The 27478-nt window shown below is 38.7% G+C and overlaps 1 protein-coding gene across 1 annotated transcript in view; it reads left to right on the top strand.

Moving 5' to 3' along the window:
• ADAM32 (ADAM metallopeptidase domain 32) overlaps positions 1 to 27478 on the top strand; it is a 177769-nt gene that overhangs the window by 9795 nt on the left and 140496 nt on the right. Inside the window, exon 2 of the mRNA XM_079139876.1 lies at positions 23124 to 23203. Within this exon, the coding sequence (XP_078996002.1) occupies positions 23124 to 23203 (80 nt within the window). The remainder of the gene's footprint in view (positions 1 to 23123; positions 23204 to 27478) is intronic.

Raw genomic sequence — 27478 nt, 5'->3', positions numbered from 1 at the left:
GCATTTTCAGTAGAAGTTTAAATGTCTCTCTTATGAATAAAAATTTTAAAAATGGCAATCAGAATGTCTTGCTCTGTAGTTACATATAACTTACACTTCAACATAAGCATCTAGGTGATATCCTTCATGTACAGAGATAGTTGGCATCTTGGCAAAGAAATGTTGCCTGAATTCATATGTATTCTTCAGAGCAAGTAGAGGAAGAGAAAAGGTGGGATTTGCAAGGAACACAGAGTATTATTTGGAGTGGCAAGGACTATGTCCAGTGTTATATAGAGAAGGATTCTGAGCTTTGGTTTAGCTTTAGTGTAAAAACTATGATAACTGCTAGATTGTGAAGTGACATACTTCTTTATACATCAACCTGTTCTCAAAAAGCAATAGTGAATCTAGAGTTTGGCTTTGTATCAGAATAACCTCTGGGAATTAAAAAAGATATAGGTTTCTGGGCTCTGTTACTGCAAATTACAGTTTTCTTTCTTTTTTTTTTTTTTTTTTTTTTTTTTTTGCGGTGCTGGGGATTATGAACCCAGGGCCTTGTGCTTGTGAGGCAAGCACTCTACCAACTGAGCTACATCCCCAGCCCCTTCAACTTACAGTTCTTAACTGCATAAGAATTTTTATTTAGCAATATATGAATAAATTTATAAAGACAAAAAGAGGCTACCCTTATCATCCCTATTGGTTGTCAGTTTTACTGCCATTTTAAAGATAACTACTATGTTTATCAATTTGGTGGAACTTTTACAGTTTTTCTTTATATACTTAGATGTAAACATGTAGAAATGTATGTTCCTTCTGAAGTAATGAATTCTGTATTTATGAATGGTGAATGTATGTAGACCATCTATTCACTTTGTTTATTTTACTTTTTTTATTGTAAACAAATGGGATACATGATGTTTCTCTGATAGTACATGGCGTAAAGGCATACCCTTTGTGTAATCATAAATTTACATAGAGTAATGTTGTTTGATTCATTCTGTTATTTTTTCCCTTCCCCCCACCCCTCCCACCCCTCTTTTTCCTCTATATAGTACTTCCTTCCTCCATTCTTACCACCCTCCCTAACCCTAACTCTAACCCTAACACTAACCCTTCCCTCCCCCCATTATGTGTCCTCATCCACTTATTAGCGATATCATTCGTCCTTTGGCTTTTTGAGATTGGCTTATCTCACTTAGCATGATATTCTCTAATTTCGTCCATTTGCCTGCAAATGCCATAATTTTATCATTCTTTATGGCTCAGTAATATTCCATTGTATATATATACCACAGTTTCTTTATCCATTCATCAATTGAAGGACATCTAGGTTGGTTCCACAGTGTGGCTATTGTGAATTGAGCAGCTATGAACATTGATGTGGCTGAATCTCTGTAGTATGCTGATTTTAAGTCCCTTGGGAACAGGCCAAGGAGTGGGACAGCTGGGTCAAATGGTGGTTCCATTCCAAGTTTTCAAAGGAATCTCCACACTGCTTTCCAGAGTGGCTGCACTAATTTGCAGTCTCACCAGCAATGTATGAGTGTACCTTTCTCCCCACATCCTTGCCAACACCTATTGTTGCTTATGTTCTTGATAATTGCCATTCTAATTGGGGTGAGATGGAATCTTAGGGTGGTTTTGATTTGCATTTCTCTTATTACTAGAGATGTTGAACATTTTTCCATATGTTTGTTGATTGCTTGTAGATCTTCTTCTGTGAAGTGTCTATTCATTTCCTTAGCCCATTTGTTGATTGGGTTATTTGTATTCTTGGTGTAGAGTTTTTTGAGTTCTTTATAGATTCTGGAGATTAGTGCTCTATCTGGAGTATGATTGGCAAAGATTTTCTCCCACTCTGTAGGCTCTTTCTTGGCATTGCTGATAGTTTCCTTTGCTGAGAGAAAGCTTTTTAGTTTAAACCTATCCCAGTTATTGATTCTTGCTTTTATTTCTTGTGCTATGGGAGTCCTGTTAAGGAAGTCTGGTCCTAAACCGATATGTTGAAGATCTGGACCTACTTTTTCTTCTATAATCTGTAGGGTCTCTGGTCTGATTCCGAGGTCCTTAATCCATTTTGAGTTTAGTTTCATTCATGGTGAGAGATATGGGTTTAGTTTCATTCTGTTGCATATGGATTTCCAATTCTCCCAGCACCATTTGTTGAAGAGGCTATCTTTTCTCCATTGCATATTTTTGGCACCTTTGTCTAGTATGAGAAAACTGTATTTATTTGGGTTTGTGTCCGTGTCCTCTATTCTGTACCATTGATCTACCTGTCTATTTTGGAACCAATACCATGCCGTTTTTGTTACTATTGCTTTGTAGTAGAGTTGAAGATCTGGTATTGCAATACCCCCTGTTTCACTCTTCCTGCTAAGGATTGCTTTAGCTATTCTGGGTTTCTTATTCTTCCAGATGAATTTCATGATTGCTTGCTCTATTTCTGTAAGGTACATCATTGGGATTTTAATTGGAATTGCATTGAATTTGTATAGCACTTTAGGTAGTATGGCCATTTTGACAATATTAATTCTTCCTATCCAAGAACATGGGAGATCTTTCCATCTTTTAAGGTTTTCTTTAATTTCTTTCTTTAGTGTTCTGGAGTTCTCACTGTAGAGGTCTTTCACTTCTTTTGTGAGATTGATTCCCAAGTATTTTATTTTTTTCGAGGCTATTGTGAATAGGGTAGTTTTCCTAATTTCTCTTTCTGAAGATTCATCACTTATGTATGAAAATGCATTGGATTTATGAGCATTGATCTTGTAACCTGCTACTTTACTAAATTCACTTATGAGTTCTAAGAGTTTTCTGGTGGAATTTCCAGGTTCCTCTAAATATATAATCATGTCATCAGTGAACAGGGATAGTTTGAGTTCTTCTTTTCCAATTCGTATCCCTTTAATTTCTTTGGTTTGTCTAATTGCTCTGGCTAGAGTCTCAAGAACGATGTTGAATAGAAGTAGTGAAAGAGGGCATCCCTGCCTTGTTCCAGTTTTTAGGGGGAATGCTTTCAGTTTTTCACCATTTAGAATGATATTGGCCATGGGCTTAGCGTAGATGGCCTTTACAATGTTAAGGAATGTTCCCACTATCCCTATTTTTTTCTAGTGTTTTGAGCATGAAGGGATACTGTATTTTATCAAATGCTTTTTCTGCATCTATTGAAATAATCATGTGATTCTTGACTTTAAGTCTATTGATATGGTGAATTACATTTATTGATTTCCTGATGTTGAACCAACCTTGCATCCCTGGGATGAAACCCACTTGATCATGGTGCACTATCTTTTTAATATGTTTTTGTATGCGATTTGCTAAAATTTTGTTGAGAATTTTTGCATCAATGTTCATTAAGGATATTGATCTGAAATTTTCTTTCCTCGATGTATCTCTATCTGGTTTAGGTATCAGTGTGATATTGGCTTCATAGAATGAGTTTGGGAGGGTTCCCTCCTCTTCTATTTTATAGAATACTTTGAGAAGTATTGGAATGAGTTCTTCTTTAAAGGTTTTGTAGAACTTGGCTGAGAACCCATCTGGTCCCGGACTTTTCTTTGTTGGTAGGCTTTTGATGACTTCTATTATTTCAGTACTTGAAATTGGTCTATTTAAATTGTTTATGTCCTCCTCGTTCAGTTTAGGCAATTCATTTGTCTCTAGAAACCTATTGATGTCTTCGAAATTTTCTATTTTTTTGGAGTATAGATTTTCAAAATAGCTTCTAATTATGTTTTGTATTTCAATCCTGTCTGTTGTGATATTTCCTTGTTCATTCCGAATTTTAGTGATTTGGGTTTTCTCTTGTCTTTTCTTTGTTAGTGTGGCTAAAGGTTTATCAATTTTATTTTTTCGAAGAACCAACTATTTATTTTGTCAATTTTTTGTATTGTTTCTTTTGTTTCAATTTCATTGATTTCAGCTCTGAGTTTAACTATTTTCTGTCTTCTACTACTTTTGGTGCTGGTCTGTTCTTCTTTTTCTAGGGCTTTGACCTGTAGTGTTAGGTCATTTATTTGTTGAGTTTTACTTCTTTTATTAAATGTGCTCCATGAAATAAATTTCCCTCTAAGTACTGCTTTCATGGTGTCCCAGAGATTTTGATATGATGTTTCTTGGTTCGCATTTACCTGTAAGAATTTTTTAATTTCCTTCCTAATATCTTCCGTTATCCATTCATCATATAATAGCATATTGTTTAATCTCCAGATGTTGGAATAGTTTCTGTTTTTTATTCTTTCATTTATTTCTAACTTCAATCCATTATGATGTGATAGAATACAAGGTAGTGTCTCTATCTTCTTGTATTTGCTAAGATTAGCTTTGTGGCATAATATATGGTCTATTTTAGAGAAGGATCCATGTGCTGCTGAGAAGAAAGTGTATTCGCTCTTGGTTGAATGGTATATTCTATAAATGTCCGTTAAGTCTAAATTATTGATTGTGTTATTGAGATCTATGGTTTCTTTGTTCAATTTTTGTTTGGAAGATCTGTCCATTGGTGAGAGAGGCATGTTAAAATCACCTAGTATTATTGTGTTATGGTCTATTTGGTTTCTGAAATTGAGAAGGATTTGTTTGACATACATGGATGAACCACTGGTTGGGGCATAGATGTTTATGATTGTTATATCTTGCTGATTTATGCTTCCCTTAAGCAGTATGAAATGTCCTTCTTTATCCCTTCTGACTAACTTTGGCTGGAAGTCCACATTATCTGAAATGAGGATGGATACTCCAGCTTTTTTGCTGAGTCCATGTGCATGGTATGTTTTTCCCCATCCTTTCACCTTTAGTCTATGGGTATCTTTTTCTATGAGGTGAGTCTCTTGCAGGCAACATATTGTTGGATCTTTCTTTTTAATCCAATCTGCCAGTCTATGTCTTTTGATTGATGAATTCAGGCCATTAACATTCAGGGTTATTATTGAGATATGATTTGGATTCCCGGTCATTTGGTTCATTTTTTAAATTTTATTTATTTATTTATTTGACACGACTTGGTTCCTCCTTTATTTGACAATTCCTTTAGGATAATTCCTCCCTTTGCTGATTTGCTTCTTTGTTTTTCATCTCTTCCTCATGGAATATTTTGCTGAGAATGTTCTGTAGTGCTGGCTTTCTTTTTGTAAATTCTTTTAGCTTTTGTTTATTATGGAAGGATTTTATTTCATCGTCAAATTTGAAGGTAACTTTTGCTGGGTATAAGATTCTTGGTTGAGGCTTTTTTCATGGGGCAATCCAAGATGGCGGACTAGAGGGTGACTGCATCTCCAGTCGCCCCAGAACCCAGGATTCAAGAAGGGGAGGCATTGAGAGACTTGGACTAAAATAGAACCACGGGGTGAGTCTCCCCCACCCAGCGAAGCTCAGCTGCGCGGCAGGCCCGGATTTGAGTGGCTTATTAGAGTGGGACAGGGCAGATAGCATCTCCCCCAGGCAGCTCTGTGCAGTCTGGCGGTGGGCTCCTCCAACAGGGACAGATCCTCCAACCTCGCGGAGCAGTCCCCCCAGTGAGAGCCCTTCTGCACAGAAGCAGCGCGGCCAGCTCCGGCCCGCCCTGCTGCCAGCTCCGGCCCGCCTGCAGGTTGCTTCAGTGACCAGCACAAGGCGACAGGGACTTCCCCAAGCAGCCCAGCCCCCTCTGGCAGGAAGCGCCTCTCTAGGCTAGCTTCTCGGGGCAAACCGCCCAGTGAGAGCCTGTCTACACAGAGCCAGCCACAAGTCCCCAAGCCAGTGGAGACCTCCGACCTACAACCAGCCTCTGGGACCAGGGCTGGGCAGCAAGAGACCTCTCCAGGTCTCTCTCCCTGGAACCAGTAGCGGGCTAGGGGCAGCGTTCTTCGGAAGCACTGCATTATCAAATTAATCCAAGACTTCTGGCTACTGAAGGCTGGTAGGTGATACACTGGAAATGTACAGGGTCACTATAAGCCAATAGCGGAAATCTACAATATCACAGAGTCCCACTGACATCTGACCAATATGAGAAAACAAGGGAAGAAAATGTCCGAAACAAACCTAGATACTATATCAATAAAACCCAATGACAGCACAGCAGAAGAAATGTCCGAAAGGGAGTTCAGAATGTACATAATTAAAACAATCAGGGAAGCAAACGAGGAGATGAAAGAACAAATTCAGGCATTAAATGAACGCACTAATCAACAGTTAAAAGAACAAATAAGGGAAGCAAAAGAGCATTTCAATAAAGAGTTAGAGATACTGAAAAAAAACCAAACGGAAATCCTTGAAATGAAGGAAACGATAAACCAAGTTAAAAACGCCATGGAAAGCATAAACAATAGGATAGATCACCTGGAAGACAGAACCTCAGATATTGAAGACAAAATATTTAATCTTGAAAATAAGGTTGACCAAACAGAGAAGATGGTAAGAAATCATGAACAGAATCTCAAAGAACTATGGGATATCATGAAAAGGCCAAATTTAAGAATTATTGGGATTGAGGAAGGCTTAGAGAAACAAACCAAAGGAATGAAAAATCTATTCAATGAAATAATATCAGAAAATTTTCCAAGTGTGAAGAATGAAATGGAAAACCAAGTACAAGAGCCTTATAAGACTCCAAATATGCAAAATTACAACAGACCTACACCAAGGCACATTATTATGAAAATACCTAACATTCAAAATAAAGACAGAATTTTAAAGGCCGCAAGAGAAAAGAATCAGATTACATTCAGAGGGAAACCAATAAGAATATCAGCAGATTTTTCAATCCAGACCCTAAAAACTAGAAGGGCCTGGAACAACATTTACCAAGTCCTGAAAGAAAATGGATGCCAACCAAGAATTTTATACCCAGCAAAACTTACTTTCAGATTTGACAATGAGATAAGATCCTTCCATGATAAACAAAAGCTAAAGGAATTTACAAAAAGAAAGCTGGCATTACAGAACATACTCAGCAAAATATTCCATGAGGAAGAGATGAAAAACAATGATGAAAATCAGCAACGGGAGGAACTGGCCTAAAGGAATAGCCAAATAAAGGAGAAACCAAATCATGTCAAAAAACAAAAATGAGTCCAATGACTAGGAATAAAAATCATATCACAATAATAACTGTGAATGTTAATGGCCTGAATTCATCAATCAAAAGACATAGACTGACAGATTAGATTAAAAAGAAAAATCCAACAATATGCTGCCTGCAAGAGACCCGTCTCATAGAAAGAGGTACCCATAGACTAAAGGTGAAAGGATGGGAAAAAACATACCATGCACACGGACACAGCAAAAAAGCTGGAGTATCCATCCTCATTTCAGATAATGTGGACTTCAAGCCAAAAGTAGTCAGAAGGGATAAAGAAGGACATTACATACTGCTTAAGGGAAGCATAAATCAGCAAGACATAACAATCACAAATATCTATGCCCCGAACATTGGCTCATCCATGTACGTCAAACAAATCCTTCTCAATTCCAGAAATCAAATAGACCACAACACAATAATACTAGGTGATTTTAACATGCTTCTCTCACCAATGGATAAATCATCCAAACAAAAATTGAATAAAGAAACCATAGATCTCAATAACAGAATCAACAATTTAGACTTAACCAACTTATATAGAATACACCATCCAACAAAGAACGAATACACTTTCTTCTCAGCAGCACATGGATCCTTCTCTAAAATAGACCATGTTTTATGCCACAAAGCTACTGTTAGCAAATACAAGAAGATAGAGATACTACCTTGTACTCTATTAGATCATAATGGACTGAAATTAGAAATAAATGACAGAATAAAAACCAGAAACTTCTCCAATGCTTGGAGATTAAATAATACACTATTATATGATGAATGGATAACAGAAGACATCAGGAGGGAAATTAAAAAATTCTTAGAAGTAAATGAGAACAAAGACAGATCATATCAAAATCTCTGGGACACTATGAAAGCAGTACTGAGAGGAAGATTTATTTCATGGGGCGCATTCAACAAAAGAAGTAGAAATCAACAAATAAATGATTTAACATTACAGCTCAAAGCCCTAGAAAAAGAAAAGCAGACCAACACCAAAAGTAGTAGAAGACAGGAAATAGTTAAAATCAGAGCCGAAATCAAAGAAATTGAAACAAAAGAAACAATTGGAAAAATTAACAAGATAAATAGTTGGTTCTTTGAAAAAATAAACAAAATTGATAAACCCTTAGCCACGCTAACAAAGAGAAAGAGGGAGAAAACTCAAATTACTAAAATTCGGAATGAACAAGGAAATATCACAACAGACACGAGTGAAATACAAAACATAATTAGAAGCTATCTTGAAAATCTATAATCCAACAAAACAGAAAACCTTGAAGACATCAAGAAGTTTCTAGAGCCATATGAATTACCTAAACTGAACAAGGAAGACATACACAACTTAAATTAATCAATTTCAAGCAATGAAATAGAAGAGGTCATCAAAAGCCTACCAACAAAGAAAAGTCCGGGACCAGATGGGTTCCCAGCCGAGTTCTACTAAACCTTTAAAGAAGAGCTCATTCCAATACTTCTCAAAGTATTCCATAAAATAGAAGAGGAGGGAATCCTCCCAAACTCATTCTATAAAGCCAATATCACCCTGATACCTAAACCAGACAGAGATACATCGAGGAAAGAAAATTTCAGATCAATATCCTTAATGAACATCGACGCAAAAATTCTCAACTAAATTTTAGCAAATCGCATACAAAAACATATTAAAAAGATAGTGCACCACGATCAAGTGGGTTTCATCCCAGGGATGCAAGGTTGGTTCAACATCTGGAAATCAATAAATGTCATTCACCATATCAACAGACTAAAAGTTAAGAATCACATGATTATTTCAATAGATGCAGAAAAAGCATTCAATAAAATACAGCATCCCTTCATGCTCAAAACACTAGAAAAAATTGGGGTAGTGGGATCATTCCTTAACATTGTGAAGGCCATCTATGCTAAGCCCATGGCCAATATCATTCTAAATGGTGAAAAACTGAAAACATTCCCCCTAAAAACTGGAATAAGGCAGGGATGCCCTCTTTCACCACTTGTATTCAACATTATTCTTGAGACTCTAGCCAGAGCAATTAGACAAACCAAAGAAATTAAAGGGATACGAATTGGAAAAGAGGAACTGAAACTATCCCTGTTCACTGATGACATGATTATATATTTAGAGGAACCTGGAAATTCCACCAGAAAACTCTTAGAACTCATAAGTGAATTTAGTAAAGTAGCAGGTTATAAGATCAATGCTCATAAATCCAATGCATTTCTATATGTAAGTGATGAATCTTCAGAAAGAGAAATTAGGAAAACTACCCCATTCACAATAGCATCAAAAAAATAAAATACTTGGGAATCAATCTCACAAAAGCGGTGAAAGACCTGTACAGTGAGAACTCCAGAACACTAAAGAAAGAAATTAAAGAACACCTTAGAAGATGGAAAGATCTCCCATGTTCATGGATAGGAAGAATTAATATTGTCAAAATGGCAATACTACCAAAAGTGCTATATAGATTCAATGCAATTACAATTAAAATCCCAATGATGTACCTTACAGAAATAGAGCAAGCAATTATGAAATTCATCTGGAAGAATAAGAAACCCAGAATATCTAAAGCAATCCTCAGTAGAAAGAGCGAAGCAATACCAAATCTTCAACTGTATTACAAAGAAATAGTAACAAAAACGGCATGGTATTGGTACTAAAATAGACAGGTAGATCAATGGTACAGAATAGAGGACACAGACACAAACCCAAATAAATACAATTTTCTCATACTAGACAAAGGTGCCAAAAATATGCAAAGGAGAAAAGATAGCTTCTTCAACAAATGGTGCTGGAAGAATTGGAAATCCATATGCCACAGAATGAAATTAAACCCCTATCTCTCACCCTGCACAAAACTCAACTCACAATGGATCAAGGACCTCGGAATCAGACCAGATACCCTGCATCTTATAGAAGAAAAAGTAGGTCCAAAACTTCAACTTGTTGGCTTAGGAGCAGACTTCCTCAACAGGACTCCCATAGCCCAAGTAATAAAAGCAAGAATAAACAACTGGGATAGATTCAAACTAAAAAGCTTTCTCTCAGCAAAGGAAACTATCAGTAATGTGAAGAGAGAGCCTACAGAGTGGGAGAATATCTTTGCCACTCATACTTCAGTTAGAGCGCTAATATCCCGAATCTATAAAGAACTCAAAAAACTCTACACCAAGAATACAAATAATCCAATCAACAAATGGGCTAAGGAAATGAACAGACACTTCACAGAAGAAGATGTACAAGCAATCAACAGATACATGAAAAAATGTTCAACATCTCTAGTAATAAGAGAAATGCAAATCAAAACTACCCTAAGATTTCATCTCACCCCAATTAGAATGGCGATTATCAAGAACATAAGCAACAATAGGTGTTGGCGAGGATGTGGGGAAAAAGGTACACTCATACATTCCTGGTGGGGTTGTAAACTAGTGCAGCCACTCTGGAAAGCAGTATGGAGATTCCTCAGAAAGCTTGGAATGGAACCACCATTTGACCCAGCTATCCCACTCCTTGGCCTATACCCAAAGGACTTAAAATCAGCATACTACAGAGATACAGCCACATCAATGTTCATAGCTGCTCAATTCACTATAGCCAGATTGTGGAACCAACCCTGATGCTCTTCAGTTGATGAATGGATAAAGAAACTGTAGCATATATATACAATGGAATATTACTCCACCATGAGGAATGACAAAATTATGGCATTCGCAGGCAAATGGATAAAATTGGAGGATATCATGCTAAGTGAGATAAGCCAATCTCAAAAAACTAAAAGACGAATGATCTCGCTGATAAGCGGATGAGGACATATCGGGGGGTAGGATGGGTTAGTGTTAGGGTTAGGGTTAGGTTTAGGGTTAGGGATAAGGAGGGTGGTAAGAATGGAGGAAGAAAGAAATGTATAGAGGGAAAAGAGGGGTGGGAGGGGAGGGGGGAAGGAAAAAATAACAGAATGAATCAAACAACATTGCCCTATGTAAATTTATGATTTTTAATTAAAATAAAATATATTTGAAAACAGGAATGAATTTAACATCACAAAAAAAAAAAAAAATTCTTGGTTGGCATCCATTTTCTTTCAGGGCTTGAAAAATGTTGTTCCAGGCCCTTCTAGCTTTTAGGGTCTGGATTGAAAAATCTGTTGGTATCCGTATTGGTTTCCCCCTGAATGTAATTTGGTTATTTTCTCTCACAGCCTTTAAAATTCTTTTATTTTGTATGTTAGGTCTTTTCATTATAATGTGCCTTGGTGTGGGTCTGTTGTAATTTTGTGTATTTTGAGTCCTATAAGCCTCTTGAACTTGATTTTCCATTTCATTCTTCAGATTGGGGAAATTTTCTGATATTATTTCATTGAATAGATTTTTCATTCCTTTGGTTTGTTTCTCTAAGCCTTCCTCAATCCCAATAATTCTTAAATTTGGCCTTTTCATGATATCCCATAGTTCTTTGAAATTCTGTTCATGACTTCTTACCATCTTCTCTGTTTGTTCATCTTTGTTTTCAAGGTTAAATATTTTGTGTTCAATGTCTGAGGTTCTGTCTTCCAGGTGTTCTATCCTACTGGATATGCTTTCTATGGAGTTCTTAATTTGGTTTATTGTTTCCTTCATGTCAAGGATTTGTGTTTGGTTTTTTTTCAATATCTCTAACTCTTTATTGAAATGATCTTTTGCTTCCTGTATTTGCTCTTTTAACTGTCGATTGGTGCGATCATTCAATGCCTGCATTTGCTCTTTCATCTCATCATTCAGTGCATGAATTTGCTCTTTCATCTCATCGTTTGCTTCTCTGATCATTTTAATTATGTACATTCTGAACTCCTTTTCTGTCATTTCTTCTGCCATGCTGTCATTGAGTTTTATTGATGTAACATCTAGATTTGTTTGCAGCATTTTCTTTCCTTGTTTTCTCATATTGTTCAGGTATCAGTGGACCGCTGAGATATTGCAGATTTCCTCTATTGACTTACAATGTCCCTGAAGATTTCTATATATCCCCTCTTAGCCTTCAGTAGGCTGAAGTCTTGGAGGAAGTTGATAATGTGGTTGTTCCACAAGGAAGCTGCCTCTCTAGGAGTGGTGGCCTTCAGGTGGGGTATAACCCTGCTAGTGGGAAGAGGTGCCTCCACTTGTTGACCAGTGGTCATCCAAAGGGGAACTAGGCTGTGGGCTGAGGCAAGGCCTGTTTGGGCCTGTGTCTCTGGTTTTACCATCCTTGTGGGGAAACCTCACCTGGCAGGGAAGACTCACCCGGTGGGGTGGTCTTGCTGGTTAGTTCCCCTCCTAGAGGTTCCCCTCAATTACAGCTACCGCCTGGGCTGGGCTGCCTTCCTCTGCAAAGTTCCCAGGGGACCGGCCCTACCTCCTGGGCTTGGGAGCCTCACCCTTCGCAGATGAATCTCCTTCGGCTGCCCCTCCTCAGAGAATCTGCCTGCAGTCCTGGAACCTTAGCTCCGCCCCTAAGCGTGTCTCTGTGCGACTCTTCCACCAAGAAGCCTCCTATACCCTGCTTTGCACCTAATCACCTGGCTATGCGGCCCCTCCTGTGAGCAGCCACCTGGAGCCCCGTGCAATTGCTCTGAGTCCCAGAGACCCGCCACACGCCTCTTCCTCCAGACAGCCGCCCGGTGTTCCGGTGTGGTCACTAGGAGTCCAAGCAACTCACTGTGTGCCTCCTCCTCCCACCAACCGCTCGTAGCCCTGGGTAATCACTCCAAGTCAAAGTGACCCGCCCCGTTCCTCCTCCTCCTGGTAACCCCCCGGTTGTTCAGGAGCAGTTGCTCTGAGTGGCTGAATCCACGTGACTCACTGCACGCCTCCTCCGGGCAGCCGCCCGGAGCTCTGGTGAAGCCACGCGAGACCAAGCGACCCACCACGCTTCTCCTCCAGGCAGCTCCCCTGTGTTCAGGAGCGGTCGCTGTAAGTCCAAACAACTCACCAATCACCTCCTCCTCTGAGCAGCCGCCTGGAGCTCTAATGCAGTCACTGCGGGTCCAAACGACCCGCCGCGTTCCTCCTCCTCCTCCTCCTCCTCCTCCTCCGGGCAGGCCCCGGGGTTCAGAAGTGGTCTGAGTCCAAACAGCTCGCCACGCAGCTCCTCCTCTGGCAACCGCCTGTAGCTCTGATATAGCCACTCCAAATCCAAGTGGCCACGCTCCTCCTCGTCCTCGTCCTCAAGGCAGGCCCTAGTGTTCAGGAATGGTCGCTCTAAGTCCAAACAGCTCGCCGCGCGGCTTCTCCTCTGGCAACCGCCTGTAGCTCTGGTGCAGTCACTCCGAATCCAAGCGGCTACACTCCTCCTCCTCCTCCTCAGGGCAGGCCCCGGTGTTCTGAGTCCACACTGCTCTCCTCGCCGCTCCTCCCCTGGGCAGCCGCCGGAGCCCCAGTGGTTGCTCCGAGTCCCAGCGCTGTGCTGAGCGGCCTCCTCTATGACGCTCCCAGTTGTGCATGTTCACTGCTCCAGCGGGGGGAGGGGTGTCTCGCCGGCAGCTCTACTTCAAAAAGTTCCCTGCGTTCCGGGACCACCGTCCCATCCGGGACGCCTCCCCAACGGGAGAGACTCACCCGGCTGCTTTGAGTTGGTCCCAAGTCTCTCAATATCTCCTCTTTTGAATCCTGAGTCCTGGAGCAACATGAAATGCAGCCACCCTCTAGGCCGCCATCTTGAAAACCCCCATCTATTTACTTTGGATATGAATTATTTATTATATTCTTACACTGGTTGTTTCTAAGTTTGTTTACCTTAGAACTTTATTCATGGTACCTTGTTTCTCATATTGTTTATCAATATTTTCCTTATTTTTTGATTTCCTTTTTTTATTGATTGGATTAGTTATTTTTGGGTGTTAAAAGTTTTTGAGGGACTGGGAATATAACTCAGTTGGTAGAGTGCTTGCCTTGCAAGCACAAAGCTCTGGGTTCAATCCCCCGCACTGCAAAAAAAAAAAAAAAAAAAAAAGTTTTTGAGTTCTTTATATATTCTGGACATTAATCTGCACTCATAGGAGCAGCTGGCAAAGATTTCACCCCACTTTGTAGGCTCCCCTTTGTGCTCTGAATTGCTTCCTTCACTGTGCGGAAGTTTTTAATATGATGCCCTCCCACTTATTGATCCTGCTTTTATTTCTTGAACTTTAGGGGTCTTAGTAAGTGTGACTATGTTGGATTGTTGAGCCTAAATGTTCTTCTAGCAGTTGCAGAGTTGCAGGTCTAATTCCTAGGTCTTTGATCCAGAGATAGTGTTCTAGTTTCATTATTCTACACGTGGATATTCAATTTTCCCAGCACCATTTGTTAAAATGGCTATCTTTTCTTCAACATATATTTTTGTTGAATATCAGATGGCTATAAGTAGGTGGATTTGTCTCTGTGTCTTCTGTTATATTCCACTGGTCTAAATGTTTATTTCGATGCCAATACCATGCTTCTTTTGTTTCTCTCTGTAGTATAATTTGAGATCAGGTATTGGGATGCCTCCTGTATCACTCTTCTTGCTCAGAATTGCTTTGGCTATTCTGAGTTCCTTATTCCTCCAAATGAATTTAAGGAATGAATTTAAGGACTTTTTTCCCCCCTAGTTCTGTTAAGAATGTCATTGGTGATTTTATGTGAATTGCATTGAATGTGTGCATTGCTTTTGGTAGTATGGCCAGTTTGACAATATTAATTCTCTCTATCCAAGAACAAGGGAAGTCTCAACTGTATTCTAAGGTCTTATTCAATTTTTTCTTCAGTGTTCTGTATTTTTTTTTTTTTAAGTTATTGTGAAAGGATGGTTTTCCTGATTTCTTTCTCAACAGAATGACTATTGGAGTATGGGGAAGCTGTTGATTTGTGAGTGTTGATCTCGTAGCCTGCTACTTTGAATTCACTGTCAGCTTTAGAAGTCTTCTGGTGGAGTGTTTTGGTATTCTAGATTTAGGATCATGTCATCAGCAGAGATAATTTGATTTCTTTTCCCATATTGTATCACTCTAATTTTTTTTCTCTTGCTAGAGTTTTGAAAACTATATTGAATAGAAGTGGTGAAAGTGGATATGTTTGTCCTCTTCCTGATTTTAGGGGAAATACTTTCAGTTCTTCTCCATTCAGCATGTTGTTGGCTTTGGGTTTGCCATATATATCCTTTATAATATTGAGATCAGTTCCTTCTATCCCTATTTTCTCCAGAGTTTTTAATATAAATGGGTGCTAGACTTTATCAAAAGCCTTTCCTGCATCTATTGAGATGATCATATGATTCTTTTCCTTTATTATCAAGATTATTCCAACTTTCCCTGAATGAGTTTTTACCAACTAGGAATTATATATTGTTTGATGGAACTAACCTATGAAACTATTTAGGACTTCTTATTCTTCACATTCCTTTTCCTTATCTTCTTCCTTCCCTATCTCCTTTTTTGCTTCCCTGTTGGTCTATTCATTAATTTTTCTTCCTGGGTTATTTTCAACAGTTACAATATTTAGGAAATTGTTCTTTTTATTTGAAATTGTTTATAGAATTCTATTATGAGTTCCTTTTTAAGTTTTCCACTAATGTGGAATTAATGTAATAAACTGGGTCATTTAAAAGTGAATAGTGGCATTTAATATATTCCATATTCTTTTCTGAAAGCACTGTGACTTTTGAGGCCTTGGGCTATTTATTACCACTCAGAGGGAACCTGAATTTCTGAGTCATTACTTAAATGAAAACTAATGATTCCCAATAGACTTCTTATGAAAAACAAAGAAGTCTTTATTATGTTAAGCCATCAATAATCTTACTTCCATTTATTAATTATTTTTTAAATAATTGGTGCTTTATAGATGTATACAAAGCAGGAATTTCCTGTGGTATGTTCACATATGTACATAGAGTAATTTTGATCAATTTCATTCCTCACTTCTTCCCTTATCTTTCCCTCCTTTCTCCCCTCAACCCTGCTCCTCTACCCTACTGATCTCTCTTCAATTTTCATGGGACTGCCTCCTTTCCCCTGCTGTTTTGCTGTAGCTTCTGCATATGAGAGACAATATTTAGCTGTTGGAACTAATGACACGTTAACTAACTCAGGCTGACTCCTTGCTCCCGGGCGAGTGAGCAAGATCAAGGCCTCAAAGGTGGTTTCAAAAGTTAATGATGATAAATAGGACCACTGTCAGGGATTGGTTAACAACAGTTCTGCGAACGTGATCAGCTGGTGCTTGCCATATAGTCCTTTGGGACTCTTGCCTGTGTGAACGACCCTCCACACCTGCTGACTTTTAAGCTGATTGGTTCCTGCCTAGCCTCCACCCTTCATAAAAGCTGTGTAACTTCCTCAATAAACGAGCTCCTGCTGTGACTGGTCTCCCTGACAGGTCTGATTGTCCTTCACCGGGAGGGCTGGGTGCGGGCAGTCAGTCAGCCCTACCTTTCCCGGTCAGGCCTTGTTGGGGAGTGCTCCCTTCCCTTGTTGCTGGTTGAGAAGAGCAAGGGGGCTTAAGACCCCGACATCTGGCGCCCAATGTGGGGCCCCTCAAGGCTGATCCGCAGCCAAAGCGAGGCAGCTTCAAAACCAAAAGTACTGGCAGATCGGGCCAAGCGAGTTCTGAGGTAAGGGAATCCCTGAAAAGATGGGGCAAACACACACCACACATGGTGACCCTGCGCTCTCAGCTCTTAGGCTCATCCTGAAGAGTAGGGGCCTTGAGTGGTCTGATACACAGGTGGAAAAAGCCTGGGACACCTTTGCTCCGGTGGCCCTTGGCTTCCTGCTTTTTGACTGGTCCACATGGGATCATGTAGAACAACTTGTTAGGAGGAGGGAAATCAATTTAGGGGAGGGTCCTCCATTGGGAGTCTGCCCTACATTATCCGCCCTTAAGGCCTGCTTCTCTCCAGGATCTCCCAAAGGGGGCTCCAAGTTTCTCCCCAAAGAGCCACCACCTAAAGATGATACTGGGAGAGAACTCACTGACTCTAACCTCCCCCTTCCCTATATGGCCTTCCCTGCCAGGGTCCAGCCCTAGCAGGAGTCCATGGGTTCCACACTGGTAAACAGGGCACGGGGAGACAGCGTTGGTGATGGATGGAGAATGAAAGACACAGACTCTAGTTCTGGTGCAATCAATCCCACTTTATTCTGGGGAAGGCTGGGTTTATATACATTTTTCTTCAGGCTATGATGACAGGCTTGTGATTAATAAAATCAAAGAAGTTTCCAAAGCATAGGCAGAAATTGTTTTTACTGAAAGATTATGAGAAAACAGTAACCGTACAGATTATCCTTACTAAATCACAATTATTTTAAGAATATCTAACTATGTCGATGAGCTAATACAATGTTTATTTCCTTAATATCTAAACTCTATATGACCTAAGACTATTTTTATTATTTTTGCGGTAAAGCGATAGACAAATAATGTCATATGATCATCTCTACTAGGTCCTTCTGGTTAATATCTAAATTGCTGAGTTAAGGGCTACAGGAGGGCAGTGGTCCCAATGGTTATTGTGTACCAACATTTATTATAGGGGTGACATATTCTTTGTAGGAAGGAAGGAGTGTTGTGAAACCTTATTCTTTTACCTTACCACCACACATAAACAAAACCATCATCTGGATTAAACCACCCTGTAGGAGACAGGGGGAGATCTATATCTACCTTCTCTAAGGGCTTGCCTTTAGGGGGGTACCAGGGCTTGCCATTGATAAAATAAGCTAGTCCATATCTAGTAGCTACTGTGGGAGGTGCTTTGTGTTTAGAACTTGGGGAAACATTGTTATATATAAATTTCTGTGCCCCAACAGGTTCTGGCTGTGCCAGTAAATGCAGTGTTTGATTTTTAACATAATAAGAACATTCTTCTGTAGTGAGGTTAACATCACAGGGTTTCAACATGTGTTTGTCTCCGTGATGTTTTTCTGGAAATTTGTAGAATTATTCCCATCAGCTCTAGCAAGATCCTCAGACTGAAGTAAGTAATATATTATTAGGAAAACTCCACAGAATAACATCCAAGCTAGGGAGGCATACATCTGGCATACAATCCTTTTAGGATGAGTCTCTGCAATCATCCTTCAGTGGAACTCTGTCAAGCACTGCAAGGAGAGCCAGGTGCCCCCGCACTTCCCGGTAAATGCTAAAATGTTAGTTTGGGAAGGAATGACTACTGATCACAAATTGGCTTGTGCAGGGATGAAAGATTGCTCCATGGGAAGGTGGATTGTGGCTACCAAAGATATTGGCACACAGCTTCTGTGAGCGAGCCGGGCAAATGGAAAGGGATTCCTTATCTTCAAGTCTCTTCTTTCTTGTGCTTCTATGCTCTTCCTGCAAACTTGAATTCCTCCTTCTTCTCCCCCTCTTAATACCTCCTCCTCCTCCAACTTCAACTGAGCTGTTTCTGCTTCCATTCCCTGGCCCAGCCCACCTAGTCCTCCTGCCACGAGGTCCCACATACGCCGGTGTGGAGGGAGTAACCAGCCCAACCATCAGTGGCATGTCCTAGTAAGGAGTATGATATAGTAGCCCCATTCTCCACAAATAGTGGGAGATAATTGTTTCACAATTTTCTGCATCCAAACTTGAATTGAACGCAGAGGAAAGAGGGTTAAAATGCCCCAGGCATCAAGTTTCTGCTAGAACATTTTAGCCCCTTTCAGATCCAGATCTCAGTCAAGACTTACATTGAAATGTAAATAGAGAAAGCCTGAAGGCTCAGTAGGAGATGGATCTCAAACCCAAGGAAGAAAAAAAGGTAAAAAGAGTCTTACCTGAACTCCAGCAAAAGTAAATTTTATGGTGCTTTACTAAAGTAATTAATGTCCATATCATTTTTCCAGGACTCTTGTTTTTTTGAATTCTACATTTTTTTTTGAGCTCATGACTTTTTTTTATTCAACTAGAGTTTTTGAACATCTGTTACATTGCAATGGAGATTCACCTATAAAGTTACAAGACCTTTGATTTTGTGTTATTTGTATGTCATGCTGTCTGATGTCACGTTTTGTCTGTATCAAAATTGAGCACTCCTAAAATTAAAATTTAAAAATGGACCCAAATACCTTTAATTCACATGATTTAAAAAGGTTCAATTCAAATTGGGTAAAATAATAAAAGTAAAATGTCTTCAAAAATAACTCGCAAGTCTCTAGGTGGTCAAACTAATGAAATGTTGATGTTTATAAAATGTCTAACATCAATTTTTCTACGACTTTCCTTCAACAAGAAAAAGATGGCAAATACTGTTCAGGACATTTGTCTAATATAAAATAAGTCAAATGTGTTTGTGTCACTAAAAACAAGGTTACTAAAAAGCTGAAGAGATAGCTCCTCTTGGAGAGTGCTCAGCTAGTGTGCAGAAGGACCACAGTTTGAATCCCTGGACCCTCAGGAGGGGCGGAGACAGAAAAAAAAAAAAAAAACAAGGTTACTAAGAGTTATGTCCTAACAGGTACAATTCTATATACAAAGGGTTCCAAAAGTTTCAACTGTGTTTCAATTAGGGTACTATAAATAACAAAATATTTAATCTTATTAAAATGGAGTAATTTATATAAATTAAGAAATTTCTTAAGAGTTGTTTCAGAATGTGAACAAAAAGTTCAACACATAGGAAAGAAAAAATAAAAGGCTCTAGATATGGAAATATATTTATTGAAGAACAAAATGTTTCTGGGTAAGAAAGTGCTTATGTGATACAATACATGAGGGTCTAAGTAAGTGCTAAGAAAGTCTGTAAAAAAAGTTTGCCACTTTGCCACACAAAAGGGTCAAGGTAATTGTGAAATGGTCACTCTTTGTATGTTGAATGTGTTCATATTTTCCAGGTATATAAGTTTTTAAAACAGAAAATTTATCAAGCTATTATTCTCCAAATTAAACTTGTCTGTAATGGTAAACCTATCATTTAATGTTCTAGTATAGGCCCTGTTATCAATAGGGTATATGTAAAATTTGTTACTCTTTACACTGAGATAAAAATTTTAAGTGTAAATGTATTTCTAAAAGTTAGAGCCTGATTTGTTTAAAGGTTAAGCATAAAAGCATTTTGCCACTTTGGCACACAAAAGAAATGTTAAAAGCTCTCTCAGCCTTTTTAAATTCATGTTTTAGATATAATGTTAAATTGTGTTAACTAATGTTCATATAGACTCAGGAGTCAATATATGTAAACTTCTTAAGAAAGAGAGTAATGTGCAGTAGCAAAAATGGACAACAGTGATTGAGACTGGGGTCTCTGACCTCATGACTTTGGACAGTGAACTTCCTTGAGAGCTACACAGAGCTCCTAACATTGCACTTTGCAGCTGTACCATCGTAGATCTACAGGCTCAACTTGATTCCTTGGCCGCTGTTGTCCTGCAATATCGTCGTGGTTTGGATCTGCTAGCGGTGTAGGAAGGAGGGCTTTGCCTGTTTCTTGGTGAAGAGTGCTGTTTCTACGCCAACTGCTCTGGCATTGTACGAGATAAAATCAAAAACCCACAAGAACATCTGGAATGTCATAGGAGCAAGCTCCACTCTGATTTCCTCTGGACTGGGTTATATGGGTGACTTCCCTACCTCCTCCCGCTTATGGGACCGCTAATCATCATTATCCTTGTGTTCGCCTTCGGGCCTTGCATAATCAATAAGCTTATCCATTTCCTGAAAAGCCAGGTTAAGTCTGTGCAGCTCATGGTGGTCCGACAGCATTATACTGCCCTTCATAATGATGATTGGGAACCCTATAGGATCATGGGTCACTCGTATCAGGACACTGGGGTCTAAGTGTCTCTTCCTTAAGCCCTGCTCCTCCTGAGGGGCCTGCCTGAAGTGCTAAGGTGGTAGTCAATGACGGGTAAGATCCTCAGAGGAGGACAACCTAAGACAGGCACACCTTCGAGTAAGGCAGACCCCCAAACTGCTAGGGTGATGTTCCATGACAGGAAAGGCCCTCCCAGGGGCAACCTAAGACAGACACACCCTTAATATAAAACAAAAAAGGGGGATATGTTGGGACTAATGACACATTAACTAACTCAGACTGACTCCTTACTCCCAGGTAAGTGAGCAAGATCAAGGCCTCAAAGGTGGTACAAAAGTTAGTAATGATAAATCGGACCACCATCAGGGATTGGTTAACAACAGTTCCACGGATGTGATCAGCTCGTGCTTGCCATATAGTCCTATGGGACTCTAGCCTGCGTGAATCCCCCATGACTTGCTGACCTTTAAGCTGATTGGTTCCCGCCTAGCCTCCACCCTACATAAAAGCTGTGCGACTTCCTCAACAAATGAGTTCCTGCTGTGACTGGTCTCCCTGACAGGTCTGATTGTCCTCCACCCAGGGGACTGGGTGCGGGCGGTCAGTCAGCCCTACCTATCCCGGTCTGACCTTGTTGGGGAGTGCTCCCTTCCCTTGTTGCTGGTCGAGAAGAGCAAGGGGACTTAAGACCCCGATGTTTAGCCCTTGACTTTAAAAGTTTTTTGAGTTCTTTATAACTTCTGGATATTAATCCCGGTAGAGAAATAGCTGGCTAAGATTTTCTCCCATTCTGTAGGCTCTCTCTTCATGCTTTTAAATGCTTCCTCCACTGCCAGAAACTTTTAAATTTGAAGCCATCCCATTTATTGATTCCTGGTTTTGATTATTTGATTCCTGATTTTGATTTAAAAAGGGTTCTTTTTAAGGAAGTAGATGTAGTACTCAGTGGGCTGCCTGGCCAGCAGATGCGGCTAGGCAGGTCCGCAGCTGCCAGCGCAGTGCTGTGCCTGTGTGAACCCACTGGGTGTCACCTGGCAGTGGCATCATAGCCAGCCATTGGTCCACCTGTCAGCTGGTGCTCGGCAGCCATTGGCTTAATCCATAGCCCGGGAATTTTAACTGCTCAGCAATTGGCCCCATCGTCTTTAGCCTGGGAAATTCAACTCCTCTGTCATGTTCTCTCTCTCTTCAGGGCAGACACTGTTAGTCTGCCTAGTAAAAATCTCTTGTGTGAGTTCCCATGTTTGGAGTGGTTTATCTGGGCACTTTTTCACTTTTCAGTAGATGTGCATCAACTATGTTGGAGTGTTGACTCTGTTTTCTTCTAGCAGTTGCAAGGTTTCTAGTCTAATTCCTAGGTCATTGAGTCACTTTGAATTGTCATTGGGGAATAAATCTAACCAAGAAGATGAAAAACCACAACGATGAAAACTATAGATAGAACACTGGAGAAAAAAATTGAAGAAGCACTTGGAAGTTTTAAAGAACTTCCAGGTTCTTGGATAGGCAGAATTAATATTATCAAAATGACCATACTACCAAAAGCACAGAACTAGAAAAGGTGGTCCTAATATTCATTTGGAAGAATAAAGGACCCACAAGAACCAAAGCAGTACTAAATAAGAAGAGCAATGCTAGAAGGCATCACAAATTCTACAGATCTCAAATTATACTGAAGAGTTATAGTAACAAAAACAGCATGGTATTGACATTGAAACAGACACAAAGATCAATGGAATAGAGTAGAAGACATTGAGAAAATCCCACATAGATATAGTCATCTGGTCATCATGAAAGGTGCCAAAAACATGTTGAAGAAAAGATAGCCTTTTAACAAATAATGCTGGGAAAACTCGATATTCATATATAGAAAAATGAAACTAGATTCCTATCTTTAACCCTGTACAAAAGTCATCAGACAGGTTTTCTTAAGTATGTCATTTATTTATTTATCTACTTACATTTTGGTCTATTCTGCTTTTTTCAGGAATAGCTAATTTTGTATAAATTGGATATTTTCATTCTTTTTTGGGTCTTTTAAAACCACATTGTATGTTTTTAAAATTAAGTATTTTTCAAGGGGTTTGTTTCATTTTGCTTAGTTTTCAATATGGAATTCTTCATGAATTTGTGTGTTATCCTTGCACAGGAAACATGCTAAACTTCTGTCATTCCATTTTGTATGTGTGCTGGTGAAGCGAGTGCCCTAGGTTTTCACAAGTGTACACAGTGAAGGACCATCCTTACCTGCATAAGTGCACCTTCTGAAGGAAGCTTGATACAAGCTCAAGTCAAATTTAAAGACAGGGTTGCTAAATGTTTTTTGTTTTTTTTTTTTTTTAATTTCTTCAGGTTCTCAAAGTTCATTTATGGAAATCATAGTTCCAACGAAAATCCAAGGAGAGACAAGTGATAATTCAGAAGTAGAAAAAGTAAGAGACATTTTTATAATATAAATAATTTAAGGAAATTTCATATTTTCTTACATGGTTATGAAATACATGAATCCCATCATAAAACATGAATGTAAATGTCTAATATTACTACTGATAAGGAATTTAAAGTTCTGTTGATAAAAGCAAATATATATATTAGAATGGTCAGCTTTGTTTAACATTTGTCATTTTCTCATGGGAAATTATTTTTAAGTTCAAAATAGAAAATAATGTTGAAGAATTAAGTGTCTTATCTGAGTGATATCGAGGAGATTTGGGTGAGGAAACTATTCTTCAAAATGGCAAGTATGTCTTTCAATAAAAACTTCCTTCATTCTTTACCCATGAAACTACCAGTTCTCAAAGAAGTAGTAATTTTTAATTTTTTAAATTTTTATTAATTAAAAAGGGAGAATCTTTATTTCTTCCATTGATTTATTTAAGTATTTCTCTGGAGTTGGCATGCACTTTTGCTAAGTTTCTTAGGATGTTAAACAAACAAAGAAAATACAATTAAACAAGCCTAATACTTGGGATTGAACACTAGGGGCACTCTAACATTGAGCTACATACATGCCCATTCCTTTAAAAAAATTTTTTTGTTTTGTTTTGTTTTTGTTTTGAGTCAATGTCTTATTAAGTTGCCAAGGCTGGCCTTGAAATTGTCATCCTCCTGTCTCAGCTTCCCAAGTCACTAGGTTCAAAGATGTGTGTCACCATGCCTAGCTCAACTGTTTGATGACATTCTGTTTTTAATAATTTTCATTGATGTATGATTTTAAATTGCATTATAATGATACATAATAGTGAGATTCATTGTGATGGATTGATGAATGTATGTAGCATAATTTAGTCTTTCACTTGCTGTACATTCCTTTTCCCTGCCTTCCTCCCTCCTCACATCTCCTCTATTACTCTACTGATCTTGCTTCTATTTTCATGAGGTTTATGTTCTTTTTTTTTTTTTTTTTACTCTCTAGTTTCCACATATAATAGAAAACATACAATGCCTGCCTTTTTGAGTCTGATTTCATGTAACATAACATGATTCTTTCCAGTTTCATTTTCCTGCAAATGACATAATTTCATTCTTCTTTATGGCTATATCAAGCACCATTGTGTGTGTGTGTGTGTGTGTATCACATTGTCTTTACTCATTCATCTATTGATGGATAACTAGATTGGTCCCATAACTTAACTATCATTAATTGTGTTGCTATAAACACAGGTGTGCATATGGTGTACTGACTTGAATTCTTTTGGATGAATGCTGAGGAATGGTATACCTGGATTACATGGTGGTTCCATTCCTCCTCTTTGGAGGAATCTCCATAGTTCTTGTACTAATTTACAGTTTCACCAATGGTATACATGTATTCCTTCCCCCCACATCCTTCCCAGCATTATTATTTATATTCTTGATGACTGTTTAAACCAGAATGAGATAAAAATCTCAGTGCAGTATCTATTTGCATTTCTCTGATTGATAAAACAGTTGAACATTTTTTTTCATATATTTGTTGGCAATTTGTACTTCATTTGAGACTTATCAGTTTAGCTCATTGTCCCATTTAGTATGTTTTGTTTTATAATGTCATTTTTAATCAATTCTTTTTAGTTATATATAACATTAGGATACATTTTGACATGATCACAAAAGCATGGAATATAATTTGCTCTAATTCAGTCCCCAGCACTTGTCCCCTTCCCCCTCTGTTCCCAAGATCCTCTCCCTCTACTCTATTCATCTTACTGCAAATTATTTAGTTTTTTTAAAATTTAGTGTCTTGTGGATATATGTGATGTTGAAATTCACTGTGGAATATACTGTGAATTTCATGTGGTACATACGAAAGTTCATTCAGATTCATTCTACTGTTCTTCCCTATCCCATCCTTCTTTCCCCCACCTCAATCCTTTTCATGTACTCTACAGATTTTTCCTCTATTTTGATGGAATTTCCTCTCCCTTTTTTTTCCTTTCCCTCTCCCCTACTTTATATTTTATTTTATTTTGGGTTAGCTTCTGCATATTAAACATTTGACCTTTGGCTTTTTGGAACTGGCTTATTTCACTTAGCATAATAGTCTCCATTTGCATTCATTAGCAGCAAATGCCAGAAATTCATTCTTCTTTATGAATGAGTAATACTCCACTGTGTATATATACACCACATTTTCTTTACCTATACATCTGTGGAAGGGCACCCAGGTTGGTTCCATAGCTTGGCTATTCTGAATTGTGCTGCTATAAATATTGATGTGACTGCATCACTGTAGAATGCAAATTTTAAATCTTTTGGATATATACCAAGGAGTAGGGTATCTGGATCATAGGGTGTTCCATTACTAATTTTTTGAGGAGTACTGCTTTCCAGAATGGTTGCACTAATTTGCAGTTCCACCAACAATGTATGAGTGTACCTACCTTTTCCTCCACATTGTCACTAACATTTATTATTATTTATATGCCTGATAACTGCCATTCTGACTGGATTGAGATGAAATCTCAATGTAGTTTTGATTTGCATTTCCCTGATTGCTAGAGATGTTGAACATTTTTTTCATATATTTGTTGGTGAATTGTATTTCTTGTTTTGAGAAGTGTCCGGTTAGTTCTTTTGCCCATTTATTAATTGTTTTTATGGTTAGGTTTTATGAGTTCTTTATATATCCTGGATATTAGTGCCCTATCTGAGGAGCAGGTGGCAAAAATCTTCTCCCATTCTGTAGTTTCTCTTTCCATGCTTTTAGTTTTTTCCTTTCCTGTGCAGAAGCTTTTTAATATGATGCCATCCACTGATCTTTATTTATTGCATTTAAGGAGTCATGTTAAGGAAGTCAGTTCTTGTTCCACCAAGTTGGAGGGTTGGGCCTACATTTTCTTCTAGCAGTTTCAGAGTTTCAGGTTATTTCCTAGGTTTTTGATGCACTCTGAGTTGAATTTTGTGCAGGGTGAAAGATAGGGGTCAAATTTCATTCTTTTATGTATGGATTTCCATTTTTCCCAGCACCATTTGTTTAAAAGGCTATCTTTTCTCCAATGTATGCTTTTGGCACCTTTGTCTAGTTTCAGGTAACTGTATTAATGTGGGTTTGTCTCTGTATCTTCTATTCTTTTCTATAGGTCTTCAAGTGTATTTTGGTGCTAGCACCATGCTGTTTTTGTTACTATAGTTGTAACTGTAGTATATTTTGAGGTCCAGTATTGTGATGCCTCCAGCATAACTCTTTTACTAAGAATTGTGTAATGGTTACTTTTGAATTGTCAAATTGATTGGATTAAGAGATGCCAAAGATTAAGAGGCTTCTGGGTGTGTCAGTTGAAGGTGTGTCTAGGAATGATTGGCATGTGGGACAGTGAACTGAAGTGGAGACCCTCCCTAGGCATGGGCAGCACTACCCAATAGGATGGTGGCTTGGTTGGAATAAAAGTTGGAAGAACAAGGAAGCAGATGCAGATACAAGCTCAAGTCTTAAATGAGTTCTTGATTGCTGCTTTGATTGTCTGAAGATATCGTACTCTCACTGCTTCACTCTTCCCGAGAGGACTCTGCCGTTGATTCTCCAGGTAGTTTCCTGAAGCCTTGGTCTGGGACTTCTGCCTCTTGGACTGCACAGCTACTGGTTCTTCCAGCTTTCTAGCCTGTACATGGCCATTGTGGACTATCCAGCTTCTGGTCATGTAAGCCAATCTAATAAATCCCCTTTTTATAACCATACTTCCTGTTGATTCTGTTCTTCTAGAGAACCCTGACAAATACAAATTGCTTTGGTTATTCTGGGTCTCTTATTTTTCCAAATCAATTTCAGAACTGCTTTTTCTATTTTTATGAAGAACATCAATGGTATTTTGATAGGGATTATACTGAATCTGCTCTTTTGGTAGTATGGCCATTTTGACAATATTAATTCTGCCTATCCACGAGCATGGTGGGGGGGATGTCTTTCTATCTTCTAAGATCTTCTTCAATTTCTTTCTTTAGTGTTCTGTAGTTTTCATTGTAGAGGTCCTTCCCCTCTTTTGTTAGATTGATTCCCAAGCATTTAATTTTTATTTTCTGAGGTTATTGTGAATAGGATAGTTTTACTAATTTTTTTTTTCAGCTCATTTATTATTAGAATATAGGAATGTGACTGATTTGTTTGTTGATCTTTTCTCTGGCTGAATTTATTTATTAACTGTAGAAGTCTTTTGGTGGAGTTTTTTGGGTCTGCTAAATATAAGATCAGGTTGTCAGCAAACAGTGATAATTAAAGCTCTTCTTTTACT

The sequence above is a fragment of the Sciurus vulgaris genome, assembly GCF_902686455.1.
Source record: "Sciurus vulgaris genome assembly, chromosome: 5".
In the NCBI taxonomy this organism is placed as follows: Eukaryota; Metazoa; Chordata; class Mammalia; order Rodentia; family Sciuridae; genus Sciurus; species Sciurus vulgaris.
Note: the sequence above shows the minus strand (reverse complement) of the source record. Positions and strands in the feature narration are given on the sequence as shown.